At 36.6% G+C, this 19,406-nt stretch overlaps 1 protein-coding gene across 2 annotated transcripts; it reads left to right on the top strand.

The window, feature by feature from the left end:
- The first annotated feature begins 548 nt into the window (after positions 1-548).
- Positions 549-18,870, top strand: LOC137584610 (uncharacterized). 2 transcript variants are annotated; one of them, XM_068300093.1, is made up of 10 exons: positions 549-668; positions 2,307-2,497; positions 12,110-12,356; positions 15,921-16,027; positions 17,083-17,192; positions 17,245-17,323; positions 17,385-17,482; positions 17,545-17,742; positions 17,801-17,943; positions 18,011-18,870. In XM_068300093.1, exons 3-10 carry the CDS (start codon positions 12,261-12,263, stop codon positions 18,170-18,172), a joined length of 993 nt encoding a protein of 330 aa, XP_068156194.1. In that variant the 5' UTR covers positions 549-668; positions 2,307-2,497; positions 12,110-12,260; the 3' UTR covers positions 18,173-18,870. The 2 variants fall into 2 exon arrangements, with proteins under 2 accessions (XP_068156194.1, XP_068156193.1); XM_068300092.1 differs by having other exon boundaries at positions 12,110-12,371; positions 18,011-18,869.
- The last annotated feature ends 536 nt before the right edge of the window (positions 18,871-19,406 follow it).

The raw sequence follows: 19,406 nt of genomic DNA, 5'->3' as shown, positions 1-19,406 counted from the left end.
TATATGAAATTTTGAATAGAAAACTCCAATAAACATTAAATTACCTTGGTTTGTTTGGAAAGAGCTCTCAAAAGTAAATATATTCAATTTATTTTCTATTTAATTTGACGAATAAATTTTGAATTATTCGTTATTTATCTAATATTAACCAACACTGGCCAGTGGCGGCCCTCTCATTTAAATAACCCCTTTAAAAAGTCCGACCCAAAGCGCAGGCGTCTCATATCGATTCAATGAATTTCACGTTACACTACAACCACCCCCACTAACTAAAAAAAGAAGAAGAAAAATCCCCCAAGTCGAGTAATTTTAGTCAGTGAGTGAGCTTGTTGCTTTTTGGGCGCCAAAGCTCATTATTTGAAATTCTTTTTCTCAGAATCTGGTAACATCATCCACCACAGACAAAAGCAACGAACGAACGAAGCGAAGCACATAACAAAATAAACAAAAGATGTGACCAAAACGAGCTACGCAATAGGAGAAAAAAAAAAACCCCAACACTCAAAAGAGCGGCCAACAAACTTGGCTTAAACCTCTACTCAGTCCCAACATAACTCTCGAGCCGTAAAGTTGTTGCAAACGTGTCAAGCGGAAAGTCATTCAAAGTTTCCTCTCAAAATTTCGCGTTTTACTTGAGTTTCAGTTCGAATCATTTGTGTTTCGTGCAGGTAGATGAATATTTCATTACAAATAAACTACCAAAATGTCATAAATTTTAACAAAAACCAAAACATAAATTAAAGCCAAACAAATTTGTAAATTGTACAAAACTTCATGTTGCATAAAAACTTGTTTTTTCACGTGCTCAATTTGAAATTATTTAAGAAGAGAAACGGACTTTAACTTTAAAAGACTAAAGTGAATTTTGTAAGCAAAGACTGACTAAAAATAGAAATATTTAAAAATTTATAAACATTTACAACATTCTGAATATAAAGAATTCCATGCAGATAAATTGTAATAATTTACAATTGTTTAAAAACTACGAGCTAGGCAAAGCAAAATTAACTTTTCTCTTAGCCAAATATGGTCGATTCTCTTAAGTTTCTCTCATATCTGTCGGTGTCTCTCCATTTATCTCTCTTTTCTTCTCTGGCTCAACTATTGCACATTGATGTTTGGATTGCATAAAATTAACAAATTCCAAAAAGAGTATAGAATTAGATATAATCACACACACACACACACACACACATGTTTGTGCGTGTGTAGGTGTAGATCTATTTCCGTCTGACTTTGCTCATGACAGGGAGAAAAAAATGCTAAACAATTTCAATTTTTAGCCCTGAAAATTCTAGTATATGTTTTCTAAAGCTTAGGAATTCAATTCATATTCAGTACATATTTTTTTTTCATTCTAACAAATGTCACACTCAATAATTATTGTCACATTTTTTCTGAAGGCTGACGTAAGCCAAAGTCAAATATTTATCCCAAAAGCAAAAAATAACACAGCAGATGAAAACAGAAAACAAAAAAACTTGTTTTTTTTTATAAAAAAAAAACAATTTTGCGAAACCTTTTTCCAAGTAAAACAAAACAAAGATAGAGTCAACATCAAGACGAAGTTTTTATACTCTCAATTTGAAATATAGGTCTCAAATCCTATTTAAAATATTTAAAAGGTCTTCAATTTTGTAAACAATTGCCCAACGAATCAGCAAAATACATACATATATCCTTCCATTTTGTAAATGAGTTGTTCAGACGAATGTCTATTCTTTATACATACTAATTACTTCCTTAGAGGGTATCACAATTAGTAAATCTATTGTTTTTTATATGAAGTTAGCTGTCTAAGATCAATCAGGTCGGGGTCGCTTCTTTCTTCTTTAGTTTTTTTTTTTTTTTTGGGTTTCGTTTTTGATGAAAATGAAATCGAGTACGTGAGACAAAAGAAATGATGGTCAGAGATCATTTGATAGATAAGAGAGCAAAGGCATATTAAAAGATTAGAAACTAATGCGGCGTTGCACTTGTGTCACGTTTGTGTACTCATAAAAAGAAAAAAAGGAAAATTTCTTAGAAAGTTATGATTAGAAAACCACACAAAAAGGGAAACGATTTCAAAATGCAGCTGTCAGCAGATATTAGAGAGAGAGAGAGGCAGATGATAGATAATAACAACCGCAGTGAGAGAAATGGTTTAAAGCTTTGTTCTGGCTCAAGTTGAGTCATAATTTTGTATGACTAACTGCATGGGATAGGATGGGATGAGATGGGATGGGTTAACTCTACGTGAGCCGCATGTTATTTTGCTATAACAATGTGAACAATTGGGTGATAAATCCAATAATTATTTGCAGTTGGGCCATATTAGTAAAAGGACCCACTGAAGCGAAACAAAAGACTGTGGCAACAAACTAACTCACCGATTGCTGCACATCTTAAAGCCATGTTACCACAAAGGAGAAATAAACAACTACAACCAACAGAACAGTGGCTAATGCTGCTGTTTATTTGGCCTATGCTGCTACTGCTGCTGTTCACACAAGAGGTAAGTTCAATGGAATTAATTAGACTAGTTTCTGGACATTTCACTTTTCATTTACATACAATAAAAACTCAAAAGTTCTTTGCCGTGACCCCAAAGTCATAAAAACGAGGTTAACTGCGGGTAGTCTCTGTCTCATTGGCTGTATAACTCCCACTCCCACTTACACTCTATCTTTCTAACTTTTTCTTTCTCTGTGTGTGTGTGTGTGTGCCTCACATTTTCATGGCAAATAAAATGAAAGATTTTCCATGGCAATTTTCCAGCATTTCACCAGGCAAGACAAATTAATGAACTAAAACCAAACCAAAAGAGAGTCAACAGCTGGCCCAAGTCCAGTCAATAACTATAACTCAGGCGGCCCAGTAAATTGGGGCTTTCCCTCCAATCGCCTCTATCCATGTCTCAATCTTTCTCTCTGTCTCTGTCTGTACTTGCAACCTTCGAATGTGCCACTAACCGATATCTTAACTTTTACCAAACGAATTTTCCATTGTTTGTTGCGCGGGGGAATTCATTTCACATTTTTCTTTAGCTTAGAGGTTCCGGCACAAATCTATCAATATCAATGAGGGCAGGTCCGAAAAAATTAGTTCAAGTCTAGCTTAGAGCCGGTGATACAAGACCCCAAGTCAAACAAGTCTAAAGTCTATGTATATATGCCATCCGGTATGGGCGAGTATAATTCTTACTAATTCTTCGATTTCATGTGATTCATTCACTTTTTTCCAACTAAATATGGTTAATTATACCCATAAGCTGAACTTAGCCTCAAGAGATTTGAGCTTCAGTTTTTAGTCTCTTTGATTGATAACTCAGCGATGAAAGATACTTTCAATTTCGATGTGATATGTTAACGGTTTATATGGAACTATGTGTCTACCAAGTGACATCATAAGGTGCATATGTGAATGCATCAAGCCGAAGGCGTTAAGACTGTGTTTTTTCCCCAGTTTTTTGCTGTTGTCGTTGTTTTTTAAGGCTTGGCGGCATAATAGTCGAGTTGAGCCTACAGTTTACAGACATTCTTAGCTACAAGCCACTTAGCCAGGTTAGTTAGCTTTGGCTAATGCAAAAAACTCACAAAACCTTGAAGCATAAACAACGGCAAACAAACGCAGCATGGAGAGACATACATAGATGGAGAGAGATAATGAAGAAGATAATCATGACTAGGATGATTTTAAGACTGCGAAAGTAAATCTCAAGCTCCCCCCTTTCCGGTGCCGTCTTCATCTCTTGGCCAAGCCCTTTGTGTGTGTGTGTGTGCGTGTTAAGTATCTGTTAAAATTGAAATTTTGCTGGCTTACGGTACTTTGTTAACTTGTTGTTGCTGTTGCTTTTGTTGCTTCCACTTCGCTTTTCACACTCATTAAACAATGAAATGAACTTGCCCCCATGTTGTGTTTTAAGTTACCAAAAAGGTTGTAAGCACACACACACATACACTCTGACAGACTGTAGTTTAAGCCAAGAAGCCAAAGACCACAATTGACATCGAGTTGGCCAAATGTGGCTAGTCAATATCATTTATTTATAATTGTATATAAAAACAATATTGACTTGCATATTAGCGAGCCATCGACTGTAGTTACTTATGGCTGTTGTTGTTATTTAAGTCATTGTTGTTGTTGTTGTTGTTGTTACGGGCCATTAAAATCAGTTTCAATGTCAATGTATACAATGAAAAAAGCGTACATATGTACATACATACATATATACAAAGTCAGGCAAACAAAATATGCTAATTCTCAACGAAGCGACCAAATATATTATGAATAAGGCAATATACATATGTATGAACGATATATGCTTATATGTGTGTGAGTGTATGGGTATTGGCCATGTCGTCATGGCTTTGGCTTGCCGGTTTGGCCATATAAGACAATAAATAACAAACACAAACCGTCAAAGATTTACGTACGCATAAAACCCGAAAAGAGAATCTTTTGATACTTTGCTCAGAAATAAAGCACTCTGTATCTGACCGCAGTTAACTTTTGTTTGGCCTGCGGTTAAAAGTGTTAGGCGGGCGGGGGGCTACACTCATATGTACATACATATACTATGTATTTCCATTCACGAATCTGAAATTCTCTAAAAAAATACTTTTTATACTATTAAAAAGTAAACAAAGACATTTAACAGGCTGAGCCTAGTCTTTAGGATTTCAACTACATTTTAAGCTGCCTTTAGATAAAGATTAACTTATTCAAGATAATTGCGTTACCCTTTTCGATTTGTAGTGTAAGCCATAAAAAACAGAAACCGCAAGAAGTCCAGAGAACGGGGAAGCACGTGCTTTACAGCTCTTCAGGTTAAAACTCGTACAATGCCAGCCAATTGAAGTGCCCTACACTTGGCTTTATTTTCATTTCTAGTTCCTTATTTTATCTCATTTCCTATGGGCGTGTGGGCAATAACTTTATACGTATGAGGAATGGATTGGCTCCCGAATATGATTCATTGTTTTGTTAACTCGAAATGTTTATTTTTTCTTGGAAGTAAAGTTCTAAGTTATAAGCCAACGGCAGCAACAGCAGCCTTAGTTTTTGATTTAAAAACAACAAAAGAGAATCTTGGCTTTGTCTTGATGGAAATTCTTTAAGAATCTTTGGTTAGAGGGCTAACGGTTAATGTAAGATACAGTTGGCCAGTTTTATAGTTAATACTTGAATAATGATTGAAAAACTTACGTTTTTACGTGATGAAAACCACCAGAATGTCCGAATGTCAAGAATAAATATACACTTTGAAATCACAAGCGCATTATGCTCTAATTAACAGAAAATGTTGCCTAGTTTTTCCACAATTCATACTATTTAGTTGTTTTTTTTTTTTCGGAGTTGAAGTTGAAGTATTAGCATTCGGCATTAACCACAGAAAATTGAGTGCAATGAAGTGGAGTGGAGTTGGAACCTGGTTGTGAGTTTGTCATACATATCAAACCGACTGAGGCAATTAGAAAAGCCAACCAGTTTGGCCTCTACACGCAACTCCACTGGGTTAGTAGTGTGTGTCTGGAAGTGGCAGCCACAGCAGGAAACCAGACTCAACTCGAAAGATGCCATTAGATTGGCTCTAGATACTCTCACACACACATAGACACAGAAAAATTGTGTTCTATAGGAATGTTTTATGTCATGTGAACCGTTGACCACGAGCAAAATTTATAACAAATATATGTATTTTTGTTAGTAGTTGACGCAATTTAATGCCATGTTGGTTTTTGCAGTGCAAATTGTTTTGTTTACTTGCAGCAAGTCTAGCGTGAAATTCATTAAAATTTATGCAAAAGTGTTTGGCATATTGGGTCATCTCTACCAGTCACCATTACCAGTCAGTACACTCACTCACATTGGCTTGTATGCTGCTCTGCTGGAGAAAGTTCTTTCTTTTGTTTGTCTAACTTTGGTTGCTTCTGCCTCTCTGACTGGCTGACTGACTGACTGACAATGTGACACCAACACCAACTCTTTGCCCCTGGTTCGGTTAGCACATTTCATTATTTGATTAACTTGCATTGTTTGCCTGCAGCTAATGCTGGAGCATAGCTGGAGCTGTCACTCATTCAGCCCAGTAACAAAAGCAATTTAGCAATTGTTTTTCTTTTCTACCATATCTATATAGAAGAACCTATATACCCTGGATGCCTGTAGGTTCAAAGAGGGGCTTTATTTTTCATAGTTCTTTGTACATAAATATATAAGTCAATCAAATAATTGTAGATCCTAAAAGAATCTATATAAAACTCTGATTTGTATATAGACAACTATTCTTAACAGAGATGACCTATGATCTTTTTAGTCCATACTAATGGAAGTAGGAAGGCCAAAACCTTTTCTAGGGTATTTGTCTATTCGAAATCTTTATCCAACCAAAAGAATGTATTAAAATTTTTGCTGTAATTTTTGAACTGAAGCTGCAGGCTTTGGTGTTGGTAAAAGTAGGTTTTATTTGAAACTAATGGGAAAAACTATTTCCCCTAGTTCTGTAATTTTGTTTTCGATGTTGTTGTTGTTGTTGCTGTTGCTATTGTCATTGAGGTTTATGCTCCGAAAGTTTATTTTTTTTTTGTGTTGTTTTTAGGTTTACTTTCAAATTCTATTTGCCAGCAAATGATGAGCAAAGGAAAGTGCGCATTTATGAAAATTGCATTGACTGGAGGGTTTTTTTCGGTTTTTGGTTTGGGAAAATGAGTTTTTCGTGCCCAGCAAAACATTTGGGAAGCAATTAAGGCACTGGCCAAAGAAAGTGTGGCAAGTTTTAGCCACATCAAAGAACACGATAAGTTAATTTCTGACTAAATGACAAGCAAATTTCAGCTGAAAACAAAAAAACCAACAGAAAGTTCAAATATATAAATTTTGATTTGAACTTGAATAACAAATTGTCAGTCAGGGTCAATGTTTCGGTATCATGAATGGATTTCTTGTGAAAAACAAAAACCCCAATTGACTATAAATCAATTGTCATTTTATTGATTACTTTTTATTTTATCTCTGATTATAAAACTTAAGAAATGTAAAAAACTAACGGGCTAAGACTTATTCTTTTGATTAAATATTCTAAGCCAAAAACAACAGAAAACTGGTTGAAAAAATATCTAAAAATTACTTTAGGTTTATGGGATTTTTTAATTGCCTTTAAAAGTTGGCTAATTATCTGCATAGAAAATATTTAGATTTTGTAAAAATCATAACTTTATTAATAGCTTAATCATTATGCCCTTTTATAGTTTCGATTATTCATCATTTTTATGGGCTCAATAAACGCATTAAAAATTTGTAATTGCATATTTAGAACTTTCGGCACTTTCACATCATCAAGATGAGATAATTATAAATGCATCTTTGGGTCTACAAAAGAGAATGTTTAATTCAATTAAAGAGAACTTTCAAAACATTACCCAGCCCATGTAAGCCCTCAGCTTAACGAGCATAATGAGAATAAAAAGAAAGTGCTTAGCATAATTGCCTGAAGCTTATGGAAAACGCATTAAAATGAAACTTGGATTTTTTTTCTCATTCTTCTATGTGATGGCTACCGTTTAAGAAGGTCTTTTATGATGAAGTTCTGAGGGCAAAGAAAGCAATTAATAAAACAAGCATAAGCAACGATTGGAATTCCCCCTTTATGGCCATGGCAAAAGAGTTACAAGTTGTGGTTTTTGTTTAGGTGTTTCGTCTATTGATTGCTTCTCAACCATGGCCAACAAAAGCCACCAAGAGGTGTTTGGAATGGAGGCAGGCGGCGGGGGGGACCAACACAAGTGCTTATTATTATATTAGTGCTACGACAGCGTTTCATTATGAGAGCCACACAACTGACCCCGCCGAGTGTTGAAAAGGGGTCCGTCCAGGTCGTTGCCAAAGAACGTGCCCAGGCATACAGCAAGAGACATGGACGTGTCATGCACATTGGTTGAAGACGCCAGCAAACTTAGTGATCGAGAAGAATGCCAAAGAAATCTCGAAGAAATTTGTAATAAGAAGACAGACAAACTCAACCCACAAAGGGTCTATTAATGAAAAGTAATAAAATGTTGAGTAACCAATCAATTCTATGGCCTATGGCCCACTGTGCCCAACTATGGCATCGGCGAATATCTCTAGAAGATGGAACATCAATGAAACAGTGCGGCAGAGCAATTGAAATTTAATTGAACCGACATAGCGCGACATTAATTGCTGGCCCTCAAAAGGGAGTTGGAAGATAGCAGTGAGACAGCCAAAAGATTACCAGAGGTTTTCTTTTTGTTTTCCTTTTTGTATGGGAAAAGTCTAGGAAAACCTATCAGCAGTCGTCAGTCAAATGTTTTGTTATTTCTCCATTGTACTTTTTATATAAGCCCAGCCGATGGTAGTCGGTTGGTGAAAACAAGTTTTAAGCATTTTGGCCAAACCCCAAAAACGAAACTGAACTGAAACACAAAACTCGAACCCAAAGAGCACAGGCATAAGTTGGTGGGCCAAAACATAAATACGGCCAACAATATGCGACGTCTCCTCTGACTCTTAACTCCAACTCAAACTCCAACTGGATCTCAGGCTTCATCTCGGACTGTAATACGAGTTAAACGGCAATTTATGTGCTGCCAGCAAAAATACCGTGACAATTTGCAATCAGCAGCCCCAGCAATCGCAGCAGCAGAGGGATTTTTGAACTGGACTTGCCGACCAACTGCAAACTCCAACTGTGGCCTTATGTTATAATTTACTTTAGCTGAGCTTTATTGCTTTTGTGCGCCACATAGCGGAAATTCAAATGCACGCGAAATATGTTAAAAGCTGAAAATTCCCCAAGTCCCCCCGCCGCTCAGCCTCCTTTGGGGCCATAATCTATCTACCTATACTCAAAGTCTTTTGTTATGCACGAAGTTTTGTTTAACTTCTAATTCAAAAAAAAAACAACTTGCTGCTGTTGTTGTTGTTAATGTTGCTGTGTCTGTTCGTGTGTTTTTGCACATGTTTAGCTACATATACTATATACCCCATACTATATGTTTGGCAATCCAAACACCAAACTCAACCCAAATGCGCAGCTGCATATATCTAGCCAGGGATTTGACTACCAAACTGGCGATTGTATCACATTTAACAATCAATAAAAAACAAAAAACAAAAAAGCCAACTATTCGCTTGCGAAATAGCAGCAATAACAACAACAGAACACGCCCATTTCAATTAATTGATTTAAATAAATCACAATATTTTTATTTACTTCTCAAAACATTAAGCAAAACTTTACTCCAGAGGCAACCAATCAACAAAAAAAGAATTTTTGCACCAATTTTAAAAGGACATAAAAACAATAACAAAAAATTTAACGTGTTTTCCATAAAATTTTTATTGCACAATTTAGTTTTGTGTTCTTTTTCTCGACTGAGGTGATATTTGGTATCTAGGTTTAAGTTTGACTAAGCTATAACAGTATATCATCTAGGTACTTAAATCAGCTAAAACACTAGAATCCTACATATACTATCTCTACTATATTTTGTATTTGTGTGAAAATCTTTAGTTAGACGTATGAAAACCACACCCCATTATATTTTATTAGGCCAGGAGTTTCGACCAACTTCTTTTCTTGTCAAGTAATTAAGTTTATTGTTAGGCTGTCACATATGTATATATAGTTTTTCTTCATTATTCAAATGCTTTGTTATGATAGAGAGCACTATCAAAAAGATGTCTTATAAAAATATGGACAAACGAATAACTAAAGTTTTCGTTGATAAATAGTTCAAAAGAACGAAAACAAATGAAAAGTATTCAAAAAAGAGATTAAGCTAGTTTAAAGAGACTTATGAACGATTATTCTGAGTTGCTGCTTTTGCTTTTAAGTAAGCCTTCTAAAAGTTATTCAAATGTCTTTACTTATCTGAGATGAAAAGGTTTCGTCTTGTCTTCTGCAAGTTGGCACATTCTAGTAGAAGTATGATAAATAAATAAAATATTATAAATGTGACCAGTAAGCCCTTAATTTGTTTTAATTTTTCTTTTTTTTTGCTATTATGCTTACTGTCATATTTTATTTTAGATCTTTTGCTGTTGTTTTTTGTTTGCCAGTTCTGTGATGATTCTTTAGCAGCTAATTGCCTTTCTAGTTACTAATTGCTCACGTCACTGGACTTAATAGTTAAAATGACTAAACGCGGCGGCGTCCGAACAGTTTTGGTTTATGGCCGCAGACAGTTTGACCCCATACAGCCATATAAATCAGCGGTGGGGCTTAGCTTAATGGGTAGACAACAGAGTGAGGAGTACAGCCAGAGTTAAGCCACAAAGATGGAGGGACTGAAACTTAGACTGAGAAACGAACAGATTGAGACCCATTTGGCCAATGCAACTCCAGCTGTGCGTGGATTTTCCGGTGCGATTTACATCCATCTGGCTTGTTTGGGCAAACAAGTTTGTGCCTTTTTGCAAGTCTTTTGTTTTCACAAGAAGTGAATTCCACTAAATGAAAAATCACTCAGACTCATATGCCAGACATTAGACCGATCATATCCTGGGGCTTTTTTTGCAAATCCATCACACAGATTTCGATGGCGTGACTGGAAGTGCAAGTGTGTCTAATTGTGCTTATTTTCGATTCGGCTTATAAGCAATCAGAGCGTGTTGCATAATCACACAAAAAGCCAGTAACAATTTATACTATGTTTGCTATTTTAACAAGCCCCAACAACGATAGTGAAACGAGTATGCAAAGGAAAAAAAACTATTTTAATTGACTGAAAACAAAAACAAACAAAATACAGAAACCAACAAACGAGCAAAGCGAAAAAAAAGATACAAAATAAAAATGCAAACTCAACAAACAATTGCATTTTGCCCAGCGACAAATTGTCATGGGAGTTGTGTGGCGGAGTCTCTGTTGTAGTTGGCGTTGGAGCAGCTGTAGATCTTGCTCCAGCTATGGAGAATCTCCATATGACCCTCAAGCGTTGGCGCATTGAACCCTCCGCCATATCGATATTGGCCAAGAGAGTGAAAGAGAGAGAGAGATGTGGCCTATGTAATTGCCTATAGGCCTTTTGTTCCACAATCAGTTTATGCAATTTTTATGGCCTTTTCTTAAGTGCTTTGGCTTAAGACTTCCAATAAATTCCTATAAATTCTGCTGCTGTCCATGCAAAGTGGATGTTCTAGTTGGCTCAAGTTTCGTATACATATAGAAAGTGGCACACTGTCCATTGGCCAAATGCTGCTGCACTTTTTGTTGCATCTTATTTTTTGGGTCAACTTTTTTTGCATTTCACTTGAATGTCCTCCCTCTTCCCCCACACAGTAGCCACAAAAAATTAATTGCTTTAATGACTGCACAAAAATTTCATATTTTAGTGATCCAAATTGGTTCGACATTTCGAAAGTATATATAAATCAAAGAATAAGACACAAAGGGAAAGGAATATCCCATGAATAGCCTGAGGGTTGGACAAACGTGATCTGGACCAAGCTGCTGACGCCGGCTTTTGTCATGACATGACTTACTTAACTTTTTTCTTTGTGGCTTATCTAGCGCCTACAGAGGCTCAAACTGAAGCTGTGGCTGGGGCTGGGAGCTGGAACTCAAGTTGGGGCTGGGGCTGAAGACTGTAGCACAAATTCAATTATCACGACGACGTTGAGTTGAGAGAGCTTGCCAATAAATTATCTTAAAGCCAAATGCCTTTGACAGTGCGCGGCTGAAACTGACCCAAAACGTGCAGAACTTTGGCAGACTCAAAGTTCTAAGCACAATTCTCTCGTCTATGGGCCATGGGCTATGGGCTATAGTCTCGGATTTCGACATTTTGATTTGAGTTTAGGTTTTTGTTTGGGCCCGCTGATGTTGCAATTAATTGCGACTTTGGCTTTGCCATTAAAATTAATTTGAATTTTCTTTCTTTCTACTGTTGCTGCTGTTGTTGTTGTTGTTGTTGCTCAATGACTATGCATTAAATTTATTTCTTTTGACCATATATGCGTTGTTTCCCAGGCTTTCGAATCGGGTCAACGTTATTAACTAACTGAATAATAGACGAACATCCTAAGAGCTAGAGAGACGAAGAGTGGTAAAATAAGCACTAATCACCCATTTCTCACTTGTGACTTTTTGTTTTATTTCCAGGTTGCCACACAGGAACCACCAGCTGGGCCAGTAGAGTTTGCTCCTCATGTGACGGCCACATGCAAGGCTGGCACCATGAACATCAAGGTGAAGTTTAGCTCCGGCTATACGGGGAGCTGTCCACGCCCGGGATTATCGAACTCCTGCCTGCATGTCGATGGGCGATGGCAGTGATTCGGTTGCCTTTAGCCTCAATCTCTGGGCCAAACAAGGAGCCACAGACTACTGTGGCATTCTGGTCAGCAACGTGAGTGGAAGCAATGTAAGCATTAACAATTTTGGGTCTAACACAATTAACTTAACTACAATTTTTAACAATTTTAAGTAACAAAATTTTCAGATTGACTTGGAGAGCAGATTGATTAATTTTCGTTTAGTAGTTTGAGTTAGTATGTTAATTTTATTGAACTTTTCAACGCCAAATAGTCAATTAATTTGACCAAATTACCCACAAACAAGAAATTGAATGTTTCAACTGGGCTCTGAGTCACCAAAATAAGTCAGCTGTGATGCAATAGAAAAAAAGCAACAGACCTTAAATGAGATAGACTTTGAGACCTTGTCTAGTCTCAGTAGGTAGTAACCAAGTGTTTCTGTGTGTGTGACTTTGTCTGCCTTTACCAAAAGGGCACGCATGCGCATAAATTGTAAGCTCTCTCGCCTATCCTATCAAAGTGTACTTGAGTCTTGGCCCCGAAATCAACACAAATCGGCAATACTGTGAGACAAGCCAGCCGGCCAGCCATCGAGTCAGTCAGTCAGCCAGTCCATATAGTAACGATGGCAATAAAAATCAAGTTTAATCCTACGTGCATCACTTGGCGTGTTGACAGGCGGCGGCCTACTCATGCTCTGTGGCTCAAGTTAAATGCAAACAATGGCAGAGCAGGCAAAGCAGAGCGAATTGAAGCTCCGGTACTGAGGACTGGGGACTTTGACTTGCATTGCAACCAAATCGCATTAGCCATAGAGTTATATGCAAATTATCAGGATGCCAGCTTTATACATACATATAAATAGATATATGTTTGTATGTATCTATATATGATGTTTCTCAACATTATTAATTGCAATGTCAAATCGTGGACCGCACCCTGTATACCAAAAATAACTACAACTCTCTGATCGGTATATAGATTCCGCTTACCCTAGAGCGACCCGCCTTCCGTTTCCCATTGCTTGTTTCTTACTTAAAGGGAGGAGGTCCCCCATAAAATTAAATCACGCTTATCGCAACTGCAACAAACTTGGGGTCCTATTTTCATATGCCCTAACCATGGGTAAGGTATTTACATTATCAAATTTACATTTACACAAATTGGTAACAAAACAATATTGAAATTGATAGTATATTATGACAAAAGCAGAAGAATCTATCAAAAAAGTGGATAAATTATAAATCATAGAACCCAAAATGATATTTCAGAATGTAGAAAAAAGAAAGAATGAAGCTGCAAATGTAATTCTTAGTTAAACATAATTTGAAACCAAAAACCTGTCACAAAATCAAGAAGTTAATGCCTAGAAATAGAGATAGTTATTAGTTGTGCTTCATATGTTTCAGAATTGACTGTTTTATAAGAACTAAACTAAGAAGGAAAGCCTATCTTTTAAAGCTCGAACTATACATAATTTCACGATATTTCTTAACAAAATAAGTTAGATAAAGGGTAAAAAGAACTTCGGCCAAGTTTAGGTTAGTCTGCTACTCTGATTTTTTCTTTAACCCATACCTACACTTTGTGCTGGGAGTGGCGTCTACAAGTACGACCAGACACACAAATGCAGACTCAAATACACTTACAGGTACACTCACACACACACACACAAGTGCAGTTCACATGGGCAGACACGGCTTTCCACGCTTTGACTTTGACGGCATTCCACGGTGTTGCGGCTGCGTGTGCGCGGAATTTGTGTCAAAAGAATTCGTTTTTCCTTTTCTTTTTGCTGAACTCTCTTGGCCAGCAATTTCGAGTCCATTCGCTGGCAAATATTTTCTTTAGAGCCTTTAATTGCTTTCGAAATGCCTTCGCATTGGGATTGACCTTGACTTGGCTGCAAAGCTGCAAATCCCAAAGTAGTCTGCCTCAATCATTTTACAGTCTAAAATTGGCGCTCAACGACGCCCAAAGCCAAAAGTCAAGCCGCAGAGAAGACAACAAAAAAAAATTTTTAAAAAAAAACCAACACAATTTTCCATAAAGTTCAAGCTGTTATTGTTTTGTTTCCATCCATTGTGGTTTTGCTGTTGTGGACTGACTTTGACGTACTTGAACTTATTTCTTATTACCAGTATTATGATTATTATTATTATTATTATTTCGAGTGGGTTGCTGCTTTGGCAAATTATTTGCCATTACTTGATGATGGCTGTTTCTGGGTTCTTTCTGCCTGAGCTATTACAAACATTTAAATGTTAATTGCATTGCACAAACCGACAGACAGACAGACAGACAGCCAAACAAGTAGAAAGAAAAAGATGTTCTAGCAATTTGCCATTAAGCAATTTCCACACATTACCTCATCTATTCACATATGTTAAATCAACTTTGATAATAACATTTGATAATGAGAGCTCCCATCTGGCACTTGCCTGTCATGATGATGATGATGATCCAACAAATTGTGACAGAAATGATATTGCTTCTATCTGCACGAAAGGTATTTATAAAGCCAAAAAGCTTACTTAACCAATAGCAATCTTACTGAATTTAAACAAGCTTCATTCATAAAATAAAAATAGCTGACAGCATTTTTATATTAAATACTAAAATAGGGCTTTTGATGTGGGTGTTTCTCTAACATTAAAACAGCAAATAAACACGAGATAAATAATAATAATAACAAAAATACTATACTTACATATACGATTGCTTAATCTAAACCGGTTTGACAAGCAGATGGAGGAAAAAATAAACTTATTGACAATTAAACAGAAGTGGCAAGAAACTTGTACTTTTTGTTTTCAGTTGCTATATACGGAAAGCCTCAATGCATTGCCTCACCGTAGCTCACAATTGCAGGTCAAGGTGAAATCCAGTATATACATACATAAGTACATACATGCGTAAATATCTGAAAAATAAAAACTAAATGATCACCACAAAAGATAATTATCAGTGTCAGTGACATCGTGTAATGCTAAAAACCACCGACCGCTCCCTCTCATCTGTTGCAGCTGGCCAAGCGTGGAGTTTCTAACAAGTTGCTCGCTCAAGTCGTTTGTTCTGTCTAAAGAAATGATATTCAAAAAAGAAAATTGTAATTACCCCAAAACGAAATGATAGCCAAGCAAATAATTAACTTGAAAAGTGCAGCTATTAAAATTGCTCTCTGTCAGACAAAACATATGTACATACATACATATGTGAGCATAATCAAACATTGAAGACTAACCAGAGAGAAAAAAGAACATACCGAAGTCTTTATACACTCGCCACTTGATGGGGAAAATGCCACTGTGCATTGTGAATATACCCACTTGCAAAAAATGGTTGGAAAATGCTTAGAAGAGAAAATAAACAAGTGGAAAACTGCGTCACACTTGGCGGCATATTGCATTTCCTTGTTGCGATTGCATCATGTGACAATTAACATGCCACAAGTGCAAGTTGCAGCCATGATCTCAATGGGGGCAACAACAGCTGCCAGGCCTTGTGTGAGCTGGCCAAAAGAAAATGCATAAATAAGGGCTTTTGGCTTCAGAGTTGGCTTTTAAACCCAATCAACATTAACGTCACGGGCATAAAGTTTTAATAACCAGCGATTAACTATCTTTCTCTCCCGTTCTCTCTCTTTGTTTCTCTAGCGCACCGAGGAGCGTTCCATTCAGCTTGCAGTGCGTGTGCACAAGACTCTCGAATTGGCGGATGATAAATTTTATGTGATTACCTGTGGTAAATCGGGCTTTACGCGGTAAGTTTTCGTTTTGCCCCAAAACCTAATCCTAATCCCAAGCTTAAGCGTATGTGTGTGTGAGCATGAGCAATTGCACTTAAGTCTGTTTGGCTATCCATCTGTCCGTCATTCAGTCAGTCAGTAATTTGGTCTAGGCTTCCGTCAGTCTAAAGTGCTCGAAATTTCATTTGATTTGGCAATTTCAGTTCAGTGTCTTGAAACTTGTTTCGGTGGGTCGGCTCACAACAATCGAAATCAAAGACCAAACTATCGCCGATGTATGTAGGTGTTAAACAAAAAAAAAAAAAAAAAAGAAAACAAAAAATGAAAAAATTCTAAATAGAAGCAACACTCAAGGCCATTGAGCTCGGATTTTTATTGGTGTCCAATTCTTTCACTCAATCAATTTTTTCTCACTTTAATTCATGTGGTATTTATTTTTGCTGTTCAATTAACGGTAAATGTGCAAGATAACAATCTTTTCGAGAAACAATTTAATTTGTACGCCAAAGTAGGAGAGAGAGAAACTCATTTGCATAATGCCAATGACTTTGGAATTACCGCGATGTCTACAAATTACGCAAGTTTGTTGTCTAAGTCTTTTGTTTTAAGCAGAAGCATTAATGAAAATCGGCCAGAGATAGAAGCCAAACGATAAAGCACTCTAACACCCATACATATGCACATGTCTACACATGTGTATGTATGTATGTATAGAGTTTTAAAATGGTTTTCCAAACGGTTGCGCTCTGTTAAGCTTAAGATGAAAAGAAATCGTAAACAAACTTGCCAACATGGTTCCGTCAGATATTATACCTATATACAATATACATATATATTTATTTATATATGTTTAAAGGCAACTGTCTATAACGTAATGACCGGCAATTGCATAATAATTATTTTTTTGCAAGCTTTTGGCTCTATTGACTCACACACATTTCTTTCTTGTTTTTTTTTTTAATTACCAAGCAGATTCATTGTAATTGCTTACCGTTAAATTTCAATTCTCCCATCTCAACCAACCAACGAACCGACTAACTAACTAACTTGTGTGCTTCATGCATTTCCAGCGATGACAACGCCCATGTTGTACTTAAGTTTCTGGAGAATGATCATCGAGTGCGTGAGACAGTCTATGGTCATGAGTACAAGATACGCGCCGAGTTCTCAAAGCCAAATGGTGCGTAATATAAGTTTTGTAAAGCTCATTTCTTATATATATGATTAAACAGATACCTATGGGTTACGCGTGGGCAATTGCTTTGCTTTCGACAGGAAGAATCTCACCCTCAAGTTGACAGATGATCGAGGGTAAGTCTTTCATATATATGATTGATGGCTCATACTCTCATGCTCATTGACATGATTTTAGCTGCCCTTATGATCGCAATTTAATAAGCCGATTTGTACCCACTGCCGATGGTCGAGCTGCTGAAGCCACACTTGCCACTATGTTCAAGTTCCCAGAGGGTAAGTTGGGAACAAACTGCAGAATCGAATGCATAATCTGAGTATCCTTATCGTATATATAGGCTCAGAAGTTCATCTTCAGTGCGATGTTATACAGTGTTATGGTCGTTGTGTGGAATTCGACGATTGTAACGATGTGGCGCTGGCCGGTTTCACCAAGGGTGGCAATGGAAATGGACCTCGCAAACTTGGACCCAACGAAGAGGGTTCCAGTCTAGCTGGAACTACTGTATTTGTTCTTGATCCTGCCGAGGCGCGTTGTAAGTTTATAGAATTGAACATCGATTCTATTAGGTCGATTAATTGAATGCATTTTAGTGCTCTCATCGAATTGCGAGGAGGGCATACGTCCCAGTTGGTTGCTTTGGCTGGCCATTACCTTGGGTGTTCTATTCCTGATAATGTTGCTCATGAATATATTCCTTTGCACGGCCATGAGCTGCAGTTGTGCTAATACAGAGGTGAGAGTCGCAAGTCTATTAAGAAACGAGAATTACCTTAATTCAATATTGTTTCCCCCTCATTCAGATCATTGAGAAAGAGCCATCGATAATTGAGGAATACGATCCATATCGTAGCTGGCATGGCAGTCAGTATGGCTCACGATATTCGCTGCATGGACGGGATGCGCACAAGGGCTATACCAGTGGCGGTTCCACAATACACTCAAATAGGTCTGATAGATATTAATTAAGTCTGCCTGCAAAACAAAAAACAAACACCAAACACCTAAAACACACACTCTATGCAACACTCCGATATGCAAATGCTGCCGCTGTTCTGTTCTTCCAACAATAAACAATAAATCTACAAACAATAAACTATTTCTGGTAAACACAAACACCCACACAAACACACACTAAGCATGCCTTAAAGGACATACTCTTGTATCTATGTATTTGCCGTATCTCCTGTTAACTGGAAAAAAACAACAACTTCAACAAAACAACAAAAAAAAAAATTGTATTCACAACAAATTTTTGTAAGAGAATGTTATACCATTTCGTGCCTAGTATTGCAACTGTAATTAACCGTTATTAGTTCTGCATTTTATTTAATAATAGTAACTAACTTTCTTAGTACTGCTAGACCTTCTTCCCACAATCCCTCCCTCCAACAAAAACAAAAGCCACAACAAATCAAACTATGCTAACCTTAATCTCTATTGCCAACCAATATTATTATTATGATTTTGAAATTCCATTGTATGTATTATTAAATCCCAACTTATCATCCAACATACTACTTCGAAGGTCTATGCCAATCGATAACGATAATGATTACGCAATTGTACATTCGCGACCCGGCTCTAGACATTCCCATTCCACGTTACACGGACAGCGCGCCAATCGTGGACCGCCCAGTAATATCTGATTGTTAACGAAATCACTAATCCTTAATTCTAAACACAAAAATGACAACAACATTTTCAATAAGTTATGAATTATAAGTCTTTCTCCTTACACATTAAATACTAAGTCTCAAATGTATATAACTAAAATGTTTAATGCTCTTCTACTTCTTAAAGTTTTTTTCCAAATTGTCTAGGCTTAATACTAAATATTATGATCACATTGTAAAATACTAAAAACTACAACTAACTATATACGAAAAAAAAGAAAAAACAAATGAAAACAAAGAGAAAATTAAGTAAACTACTAAACGATTCATTTTTTTAAATCTATTTAACTTAAGTCATTAGTCTCTCATAAGTGCAAACGAATGTGTATTAGCGAAATGTTTCATGTTATTTGTAAAAACAAAATTAAGAGCGATCCCAACAAAATTATATTAAATTTTCGTATTACAAAATAGTGTAAAACCTTAAGTAAACATTTGGCGAATTGCGTGAAACGTTAAAATTGTAATTAATTTTAAAATAAAACCATTAATTTGATTAAAAATTTATAATGTAACATAATTG

This window comes from Drosophila tropicalis, unplaced genomic scaffold (genome assembly GCF_018151085.1).
Source record: "Drosophila tropicalis isolate 14030-0801.00 unplaced genomic scaffold, ASM1815108v1 contig_878, whole genome shotgun sequence".
Taxonomy (NCBI): Eukaryota; Metazoa; Arthropoda; class Insecta; order Diptera; family Drosophilidae; genus Drosophila; species Drosophila tropicalis.
The sequence above is the reverse complement of the archived record's forward strand: the minus strand, read 5'-3'. Positions and strand labels throughout refer to the sequence as shown.

Bases quoted from the DNA above. Each gene is read 5' to 3' on its own strand.
- LOC137584610 (XM_068300092.1), top strand. From the start codon at position 12,261: ATGTCGATGGGCGATGGCAGTGATTCGGTTGCCTTTAGCCTCAATCTC. The intron at 16,028-17,082 runs GTAAGTTTTCGT...ATGCATTTCCAG, and splicing joins GGTAAATCGGGCTTTACGCG to CGATGACAACGCCCATGTTG. The intron at 17,944-18,010 runs GTGAGAGTCGCA...CCCCTCATTCAG, and splicing joins GCAGTTGTGCTAATACAGAG to ATCATTGAGAAAGAGCCATC.